A 10,854-nucleotide genomic window follows, 5' to 3' on the forward strand; every position below is an offset into this window, starting at 1 on the left:
GTGGAAACAGGCACCCCATCCCCAGGAAAGACTTTCCTGCACATTTTAAAAAGCAAAGTGCTGCTTTGTCCTTCCAAAAAGAAAACTCGCTCTCTGAATTTCCGCCAGATCCTCCAAGCACCCCGCAGAACTTAATAGAAGCTCATTAAAAAATCGCTTCCCACCCCCCGGTTCCCCAGCTAGCCCTTCCTCAGACCCGGGGCGGTACAGTGTTCAGAAGGGGAGAGGTCTTGAACGGGAAGCTGTGAAGGCAAAGAAAGTGAGTCCCAAATCAGTGCACATTAGACCAAAAAAAGGGAACAGGAGGAGAGCCAGCCCCGCCCTGGGACTGCGAAGTCTACATTCCTACAGCTGCAAGGTGGTGGCTACTTTATGGTTTTTCCTCCCCCCCAAAATACACTCCAGTGAGCAGACTTTTTTTTCCAGAGGTGATGCAATTCCTCAACTCCCTTACCCACCCCCCCCCCCCAGTAAAAAAGGAAAGGAAAGGAAAGCGGGGGGAGGGGTGTCTTTCAAACCCCTTCGCCTTGCACAACGGCAGCCCCTCCCTTTCCTCCCAGTCTACCCCTTTCCAGCCGCTTCCCATCCCTCCCCCTCAGCCCCAAGAAAGTTTGACGACCGCAAAGGAAACCGAAAAAAGTTCTGTAGCCCCAGTCCTGGCGGGCGATCAGCATCTCTTTTGTTCGCGGCGAACCCACAGTCCCCCTGACGTCACCGGGAGCCCGGGCCAATCCGCGCGCGGTCGGCGGCGGCGGCGGCCCGAAGGTGGGGGGAGCCGGGCCGTCCCTCCTCCGCGGCGCCCAGGACCTCGCGGGGGGCGGCAGGGGACCGTCCCATATAAACCCCGGTGTTCGGGACTCGGCTGCCCGCGCCGGCTGAGCTTTGCAGGGGGAGGAGAGGGAGCCCCAGGCGCGAGCCGGAGAGGGGACCTGAAGCCCCAACTTCTCTAGTCCTCTCCGTCCCCCTGTCCCTCCAGCCGTCCCCTTCCCCGTCCCCCGGCCCCTACTTTCTTGGGGGGCATCAACTCGCAGGAGGCACTGGAAGGGAGTCCTCCCGCAGGTTGCAAAGGGAGCCAAACTTGGTGGCAACTTGCCTTCTGGTGAGGGCGTCTCTCCCCGCACCGTCTCAAGATGCTCAGGGGTCCGGGGCCCCGGCTGCTGCTGCTGGCCGTCCTGTCTCTGGGGACAGCGGTGCCCTCCACCGGAGCCTCGAAGAGCAAGAGGCAGGCTCAGCAAATCGTTCAGCCCCAGACCCCAGTGGCTGTCAGCCAGAGCAAGCGTGAGTACTGACCGCCGGCTGAAACGGGCTGTCGCGGGGATGGGACCTACAGCCAACCAAAGTTGGGCTGAAGTTTTGAGCGCGCGCGCGAGCGGCGTCTGTGCACGCCTTAATGAGAGCAACCGACCGCGGACACAAAAGGCTCATGGTGGGAGCAGGCTGGTTTCGAGGGCCCTAGAATAAACTAATGCATTGGAGGACAGGGGTTTTGCGATGTCCTGCAGCGCTCTTGTCAACTCTACATATTCAAGTCGTCCTCCTATGCATTCATCCAAACTTGTCTTTAAAGAGGGAAATGATGTATGCCTTTAAATTTTCCATTTGGGATTACTGTGCGGGCTCTTAGGCTTTGGATTTTCTTTGTTACTAAATAATTGGCTATTTATTTTTTTTAAATGGGTGTGGGAGGAGGGTGGCTAGATAGCTCTGTGGTTCCTAACTAACTTGAAAGACATGCAATTGGTTCACTCTGCTTTGGGGGCCCTTCAGGGTACTTCTCCAAGAACAGAGATCGGAATTCCTCTTCCAGTTTTTCAAAGACACACCCTCCCTTAGCCTTGGCTAAAGGAAACTGCTTAAAGTCCTTCTTGATTTATCCCCCCAACCCCCAAGCATTGAAGGTCCTTGCATATTTTAAAATGTAATTCCAGGTATCTGCTTTCCAAAATGTTTCCATTCCTTTGATGTAGACCCCTGGCTAGATGGAAATGACATCATTGAATATAACATTTAGCTAAGTTAAAAGGAAAAAAAAAAGGAATACCTAAATATCTATGTATACAAATTGTGGTTAACATTTTAGATAGCTAATTTCTATATATTTTCACGGAATATTGCTTTTAATTCTGATGTTCTGATGATTAACTTATTTTTCTATGTTTGTTGCTTAGTCTCATCGATTTAGTTGTGCAAGAAAATTCCATACTTTGGAAAAAAGAGGGATGCAGATGTAATCACTTTTTTCTTCAATCATTTATAGCTGGTTGTTATGACAATGGGAAACACTATCAGATAAACCAACAATGGGAGCGCACCTACCTGGGAAATGCTTTGGTTTGTACCTGTTATGGAGGGAGTCGAGGCTTTAACTGCGAGAGCAAACCTGAACGTAAGTGGTGGGAGCCTGGCAGTTAGTATCTCTTAATATATGGAGAACTGGTGCCTGTTAATTAAACTTAGCATTGGTAATAAATTTTCCCAGTGGAATTATCTGTCGTTTCCTCTTTAAAAACTGTTAATAACTGCTTCTATTCGCCTTTCACATGTTACTTCTACCTTTAAAATGAAAGAACCAATGTGTCCCAACGTAGTTCCTAGAGTCTTCTTTTTGTTTTTATTGTCCTAAAGTTGTTGATGAGAAAAAGGAAGATTTCGTGTTCTCCCTCCAAAAGAACTGTTTACAAAATTTTAATTCATTAGAAAGGAATTTCAGATCTTAAACTGTAAGATTATGGGCCAGGAAACTCTTTGGGCACAATACTGTAAAGTGGTTTGTCAGCTGCAAAAAAACCACCTAACCACTTACTTCAAAGTGTCTGTTCTTTTAGGACCATTGTTCTGTTTCTCTTGTAAATTATAGCAACTCCTACAGAGAAGCACTGATGAGTCTAGAATGGAAATAGTAGGATTAAGAAATGACAGTGCCTGGTGGGCGGTGGGGCTCTTCAAATTGTTTGCTTTTCATGTGGACCTTGGTTTGACTGAGTCAGAGGTCAGAATCTTAAGCCTTCCTTCACAGTCTGCCAGTCCTAAAGTAGGACTTTAGTATGGCTTTTTCCTAAGGGCCTGAGAATCCTTTCCCAATAGAAAGTCATTTACCTAAAAGTGGAGAACTGGTCAAAATTCAAAAGCTGAGCTTCATTAAAGCCTGGGGTAGAATCTAGATCTCCCGTTTTAATTTGTTACATACTTTGTGGTACCACGCTACTCAGAATGGAAGGCTGAGTGTTTCTTTGGATGGGATTAGTGGAATAGAAAAGCTTTTACATATGTGGGGCTCACATGGACTTTCCTTCTCTCTTCAGCTGAAGAGACTTGCTTTGATAAGTACACGGGGAACACTTACCGAGTGGGCGACACTTACGAGCGCCCTAAAGACTCCATGATCTGGGACTGTACCTGCATCGGAGCTGGGCGAGGGCGGATAAGCTGCACCATTGCAAGTAAGAAAGACATTCTGTAAACTAACGATAAAATATCATGTATGTGAATTTCTCCATTACCTTCGCTATCACTCTCTGTTATGCATGACTGGTTTACCCCTAGCGGACTAATTTTCTTCTGTGGTCACCCAACTTGTTCCTGTGCTTCTGGAAGATGGCTGCGTGCACAGGTGGAAAGAGTCTGTGTGGACTTAGGAGTACCAAGGGGAATCTCTTGAGTTCCATTTCAGTAAGATATGCTCAGAGGAGTTGTCCATTTTATATTACCTCAGCATCTTCCTCAAGCCAGGCTGATTCAGTGATTATCTGCAGTGATTAGGAAGATGGTCTAGAAGAGTGAATTAGTCATTGTGTGTTCTGCTCTTGCTTGTGAGACAGAGACCTGTTGCATCTCACGGATACAGTCTGGTTTCTTTGTAACCTATGGTTTTTACCCAGGAAGCAAATCTCTCTATCCCCAGGGGTAGTATGGAATGGTTAGCTTACTAGTGTTTCCAAGGACCTTTGGGGACTGTGTTGACCCTCATCAAGTCTAGTTTAGCCAAGGCAATCTTTCCTCTATGATTCACTGGATTACCAATAGGCTCTATTAACAAAGCATTTGTTTGTTTAATCCATCCTTTAAGTATAAGTTACTTGAAAGGCTTCTGTCCAAAAGAACAAAGCAGTCCCTTGTGAACAGACCCAATCAGCTTTTCCCACATTTAACATTAGGGTTTATTCAAGTTTGTTGGCAGTCTTAAGAGTCAGTGGTCCGTAGTGTTTATAGTCTAGTGAGCATCAGCCTTTGGATGGGCCACTGTGTTTAACAGCTTAGAATAGTACCCAGATTTCCTTACCTGAGAAGTAGATGCTATTTGATTTCCACCAATATGACATTTTTTATCCTCGAGTAAAATATGGGCTCTCCCACTCCAGAAAGCTGGAAAGCTCTACCCGATGTGAGGTGGCCTTTTCATTCAATCAGGCTCAACCTGCTGTGGATGTGGGGAGGTCATGCCTGCCAGTCTTTCTTTTCAGCTTTAGGACCCAATTTCCTGTGATCTCTCCAAGGAACCAGGATTTATGACCTCTTTCTTTGCCATTCAGTTTTCTGTGTGATTTCCCATCGTGCTTAAACAAGACATTTAATTGAATGACCCAAAGTGACCAGCCCTGTTAACTTTTCCCTTGCCTCTGATGAGAAAGCTGTTCTCTGGGTCCTCACTTTGGCTAACCTAAATATGTACTTAGTACATGGATGGAACATGAGACCTTTTCTTTTCCTTTCTTTCCTTTTCTTTTCTTTTCTTTCTTTTTCTTTTTAATATTCTCTGTCTCTGTCTTTAACATTTACTTTTTGTCTTGAACAGATCGTTGCCATGAAGGGGGTCAGTCCTACAAGATCGGTGACACCTGGAGGAGACCGCATGAGACTGGTGGTTACATGTTAGAGTGTGTGTGTCTTGGCAACGGGAAAGGAGAATGGACATGCAAGCCCATAGGTGTGTGGCTCTGAGGGATGAGTGAGAGGTGGGAAGTCACGGTCACAATGTTGGGGTGAATAAAAAGCCACGTGGAGACGAGATCCGAATTCCAATTCAAAAAAGAATGAAATGGAAATTTTATTTCACATACTGGAATAGTTTATAATCCTGAAGGACTAAGATTCTTAGTATTCCTGAAGTCCCGAAAGAATCAGATCAGAAAGTACTAAGCATTGATGCAAGTCTTAATTTTGTTTCAAAAGCACAAGATAGAATTGAAAGATTTAGGAAAAAGTCATTTCTTTTGTCTAATACCTGGTCTCAGATTTCTCCTTGGTCAAGACATAAATTATTTAAAAGAAAAAAACAATGGTACTTAAAAAAATTTTTATTTATCTGAGAGAGAGAGAGAGAAAGAGAGAGAGTACAGATTCGAGTGGGGGGGAGGGGCAGAGGGAGAGGCAGACTTCCCGCTGAGCAAGGAGCCCAATGCGGGGCTCAATCCCAGGACCCTGGGATCATGACCTGAGCTGAAGGCAGACGGTTAACCGACTGAGCCACCCAGGCGCCCCAACAATGGCGCTTTTGACATATTTCTTTCTTGGAATATGCTGGACCGAAACAATATTGTGTGTCCTCTGTCACACCTTGGTGATTTTTTTCTTCACAATAAAAATTTTTGAGCTTCTTTTGGCCTTAGTCCTCAGTTGAACTCTATAAATACAAATCTAAGTTTCTGCCTGTAACCTTTACTCTGTTTACTTGTTTGTGAATTCAAAGGCTTTTATTTTGCTTTGTGTTGTAGCTGTTTTTACAGCAATCGAGGTTTCAACAGCTTTCTTGTCTTTTTTTTTATGCATTCATAATTAGGATTGGAATTGTGCATAGTCTCCCACAGACAAACACATACATAGATCATTTTCACTCCAGTAGTGGTGTGAACAGTGGTCCTAGCTGAATGTACATGGTCCATGTACTTATTAGGAGAACAGGATTTCTGCCTGCCAACTCGGCTTGAGCTTTCTTTCGCTTTGGTTACTTACTGTGTGCTTAGTCACAGGGCGTGCCTTTCTTTTTGAACAGAGTACCACTTAAAAAAAAATGCGGCTGGATTTTTGCTTACACGATATACTTTAAATTACAAGGAGACTGCACGTTTCAAAATAACCCTTTTTTCCCCCGTTTTTCATCCAAATTTCCCTACAGCTGAGAAATGTTTTGATCACTCTGGTGGGACTTCCTACGTTGTTGGAGAGACCTGGGAAAAGCCGTATCAAGGCTGGATGATGGTGGATTGCACTTGTCTGGGAGAAGGCAGTGGACGTATCACCTGTACTTCTAGAAGTATGTTTTAACTCTTTATGCTCAAGATGAGGCCAGGTGTTGTTTTCTGGAATCCTAGAGAGACTTGTAATGTGATGTCACTTGGCACACACCCGATAAGCCAGCAGGCTTTGGTCACATTTGGATGTCGAGAAAAATCCAACCATCAACTTATTCTGCTACCTCAAAGAAAAGGAAAAAGTTTAATAAGGTCTTAGGCTATCAGCTGCTAAGAAAGAACCCAGATATTCATTTAAAGGCCAAATGTGCTGTGGACCTGAAGATTAGTTGCAAATGTTTAATCTAAATTATCACTGAGGTATTTTCCAAGCATTAAGAGCAAAGAAATCATTAAAATAACATGCAAATACCTCTTTGGGCACGTAGATACTATTTTCTTTAAAGACTTTATTTATTTTTTTGACAAAGGGAAACAGAGAGAGAGGGAGCACAAGCAGGGGGAGTAGGAGAGGGAGAAGCAGGCTTCCTGCTGAGCAGGAAGCCCGATGCGGGGCTCAATCCCAGGACCCCGGGATCATGACCTGAGCTGGAGGCAGATGCTTAACGACTGAGCCACCCAGGTGCCCCAGTATTTAACCATCTTAAAATATTCATCATCCAAATTTGAATTCTTTGCTAATAAAAAGAAATAAGTCTTTCACAGAAAGTGATAATAATTCTGACAGTCTTTCCCAGAAACTTGCTGGTTCATTAGATCTTTTGCATTTAAAACCTTATTACGATCGTCAGACTTTCAAGACCTTGGTGGCGATGACTCAAACCCTCCTCTATCCTTTAAAGCTCTTCTGATAACAAGTTTGAGAGAAGTGCCGCAAAGAAAAGTCATTTATTCCAAAGTCCCCACTGTGTATAGGATGGTATAGGAACACAAAACTGAATTGGACATTAGCCCAGCCTCCGAAGAGCACTTAGTAAGTATGTCAGGGAGATGAGAAAGGCTTATACATATTCATCTTCTACAAGGCCCAATATTAAGGACTTCAAGACAAATACTGAGAATAGCGCTATGGGGGTTCAGGGAAGACCATCCTATTAGCTGGGGATTTGAGGAAACGCTGTAAGCAGCCATAATATCTTTATCCAGACCTCTCTTCTGGTGGTAGATAAATGTGGATGTGGATGTGTGTGGACTTAACATCAACCGTCTACTTACCTTCTCTCATCCAGTGCAGTGACTTTCTGATTCATACACAAATCGAATCCTCTCTTCTGTCGTTGTAGCATATGGGCAAACTGGATTCTGACTGAATCAATCTATTTGCCACACAGACTGACAGAAGTTTAGTTACAAATTATAAATTTCCATTTTTCCATGGAGGGTTACCACCGAGCAATTCAAAAGAAGCCATTTTATTGGTGATTTTAAGTAGGTGTGTGCTGTGGAAGGGGAAAAGAGAACATTTTAATCAAAGAAGTTGGTAGTCCCCTGAATTTTCTTACATAACAAATGAAAAAAGAGATGCTGCTATCTTTTTATAGCTTCTTTGGGGCAATTGGGGGAGACCTTTTGAAACCTACTTGCCTCCCTATTGCTTCTTATTTTCTAAAGAAGATCCCCTGTTGAAAGGCTGGGTCATATATAGTAATTACTGGGAGAAAGCGGGGAGAACCTGGGAAGGAAAGAGGGGGAAAAACAGAAAGCCAGGGAATGAATTTGATCAAAGGACCAATGTGAAAACAATTAAAAAAAAAAAAAATTAACGAATGAAAGATGATGAAAAAGTATTTTGGCAAACAGGGAAGTGAAACAAGACTAAATCATACAAAATCACACATCTCCCTTTCTGCTGGAACAAATGGAACCCCGTCTTTCAGAAGGTCCAAGCCTGTGCATCCTAGCCAGATATAAACGTATCACCAAAGAATAGCTCACCAAACTTTAAACTACAACCTTCTTCTTTTTGCGTTGATGACTCTGGTGCCTTTTCCCAGCTTGACCTGATTTGCATATTTAAATGCTTCCTTTCTGACACAGACAGATGCAATGATCAGGACACCAGGACATCCTACCGAATTGGAGATACATGGAGCAAGAAGGATAATCGGGGGAACCTGCTTCAGTGCATCTGCACGGGCAATGGCAGAGGGGAGTGGAAGTGTGAAAGGCACGCGTCTCTGCAGACCACGTCCACCGGTGAGGCGCAGAATTAGCGGGGCCAGACACAGGAAGGCATTTCAAAAAATATTTCTGCAGATCCATCTATCCTTTGATGTGCCATTTGAGGATGAGTTGCAGGGTTTCTGCTAATCATCTGAGTTCATTGACAGATTGTTGGTTGTTAAGACTTCGTTTCATATCAGGTTTTAAATTTAAATAAAAATGAAATAAAAATAGGTCTTAGGGGGGAAAAAGCAGTTTTAGCCCCAAGAGATTAAATGGACCTTTAAGGAAATGCTAATATTATAAGACCTACACAATTTACATATAGATATATATATGTACCCATATACATTCCCATGCAGATGCATTTTTAATACCTAAAGGGGATTTTAGTGGAAACGAAAGAGTTATGATGAGTTACATGACTACTTGATTCTTCTGCTAGGACAAGGGAAAAAAAGTACATTTGTTCTTTTTCAAAATGGAATATATTTCCTTGTCCTGACATTCAGCTTTCTTTGTAGCGGAAACAATCCTTTATGTGTGGTTTCCGTGCTCCAGCAAACTTTGTGGCATTCCATAAAATAATGCACAATCATTTTCTTCATGTATTGGCATTCACAATTTGAGAAATTCAGAGGAGGCCTAGAGAAGAGAATGAAAGACACAATGTCTAAGCATTTAAAACAAACAAACAAAAAAAGTTTTCATTATTTCTAGTACAAGAACAAGATCTTTGCATTGTAGCTTGTTTTGTAAGAGTCTGAAGACAGAGATATGACGATCGAGAATGTGTGCTTGTTACCGTTCTTAATATGTTCTCATTAGGTTTTCACTACATAAGGTACTAGCATTGTTGCTTAGCCTTTTATCGACCAGTCATTTAGCTAAAAATATTATTTGTTTAGATTTTTCTCCCTTTGATGAGTTTTCATCTTATTCTGAGCACTTCCAAAGGTGAACAAGATTAGATTTGACAGTATCTTTGAATTATTTGATTTTTATCAGTGAAATTACTGCCAACCAAAAAAAGAAACAATTACAAATATCAATCTCCTGAAATAGTTTAAGAGGGTAATTGGGGTTTAATGGGGTAAAGATTCAATAAATGTTGTCCATTTTTATTTATGGAAAAGGTTCTGTTATTCAAAAAAGTTTGGGAAACATTGGGATAAACAAAATGGAACCTCCTTCTGTAGGATCTTTATGTTCCTTTGCATTGTGACTCTTCCTTCAGTGGAGTATATAAATACAGATGCCATCTCTTGCGTGAGTGGGACCTTGGGACCTGTTGTCTGTGAAGTGTCTTTGAGTTCTCAGGTTGAGCAGCACTTAGGTAGATGCTGAATTCAGTCTACCAGTTATCCTGGCATCAGTTCTGGCTCTTCTTCTGTGGGCCTGGCCTTTGGAAGAACAGATTTCCAAAAGCTTAAAGAAAAGATCAACATATTCTGTTGTCTTACTCTGAAAGGCAAGCTGTGTTAAGAGGATTGATTGGTTTTAGAAACACACACACACACAAATTCCCAAATAATCCTGGGGAGAAACAAAATGTGGAGGGAGGGGCAACTTCTAGAGAATTCCAGGGCATTCTCTGATGAGCTCAGAGTTACACAGATGACCATGGGTCTGCTACAGAGTGGTCGGCACTTCTCAAAAACAATATCAGGAAGAGAAATGCCCAGTGACATTGAACTTAGGGGAGCTGCTAAGAGAGCGAGGGTGAAGTAGACCCTTCCAGCAGAAGGGAGAGGCATGAAGACAGCACAGGGTACATGAGGCAATGAGGAGATGAGGCATAGAGCAAGAAAGGAAGTGGAAGGGACTTAGGTGTGGAGGATTATGAAGGAGTGGACCATGAGCTTCCTGGAATGAGTGAGGAATTGTCAAGGGCATCTGCTCTGTTGAGTGACAGGATAATATCTGTGATTTAGAAATATAATCCCAGTAGCTCCAGATGAGCTGGAAGATGGAGACCATTTGGTGGACTCGTACAGATTATTTCCTAGGCTGAGTGTAGAAGCTAATCAGAAAGGGAGGGTCATTTCTTTCCAGTTCAGGTCAGTAACACCATGGATTTCAGAGTGATCTGTATGGGACCCTGAAGATCCCAAGTCCAGAAGGGGTTAGTTGCTTTCTCTTATCCAGCTTTATGACTGTCCTTTCTCATGCCCTTAGGATCTGGCCCCTTCACAGATGTCCGAACAGCTATTTACCAGCCCCAGCCTCACCCCCAGCCTGCTCCGTATGGTCACTGTATCACAGACAGTGGTGTGGTTTACTCTGTGGGGATGCAGTGGCTGAAGACACAAGGAAATAAGCAAATGCTTTGCACTTGCCTGGGCAATGGAGTCAGCTGCCAAGAGACAGGTCTGCATCAACTTTTCAAAAAATAGTACTGATAACTTTTTATTACTTAATTTTTGAAAGGCAATACATTCATTTACCAAAGAAAGAAAGAAAGAAAGAAAGAAAGAAAGAAAGAAAGAAAGAAAGAAAGAAA

General features: G+C 43.2%; 1 protein-coding gene across 10 annotated transcripts in view; it reads left to right on the top strand.

Moving 5' to 3' along the window:
* Positions 1-807: 807 nt before the first annotated feature.
* FN1 (fibronectin 1) overlaps positions 808-10,854 on the top strand; it is a 67,687-nt gene continuing 57,640 nt past the window's right edge. For 9 of the 10 annotated variants that reach the window (XM_035007213.1, XM_035007214.1, XM_035007215.1 and 6 more), the window contains exons 1-7: positions 808-1,278; positions 2,258-2,386; positions 3,303-3,440; positions 4,793-4,924; positions 6,113-6,250; positions 8,226-8,384; positions 10,530-10,721. In XM_035007213.1, the coding sequence (XP_034863104.1) occupies positions 1,131-1,278; positions 2,258-2,386; positions 3,303-3,440; positions 4,793-4,924; positions 6,113-6,250; positions 8,226-8,384; positions 10,530-10,721 (1,036 nt within the window). In that variant the 5' untranslated portion in view covers positions 808-1,130. The remainder of the gene's footprint in view (positions 1,279-2,257; positions 2,387-3,302; positions 3,441-4,792; positions 4,925-6,112; positions 6,251-8,225; positions 8,385-10,529; positions 10,722-10,854) is intronic. The other variant, XM_035007209.1, reaches the window with a different exon arrangement.

This window comes from Mirounga leonina, unplaced genomic scaffold, assembly GCF_011800145.1.
Source record: "Mirounga leonina isolate KUSES-001 unplaced genomic scaffold, KU_Mleo_1.0 Mir_151, whole genome shotgun sequence".
Taxonomy (NCBI): domain Eukaryota; kingdom Metazoa; phylum Chordata; class Mammalia; order Carnivora; family Phocidae; genus Mirounga; species Mirounga leonina.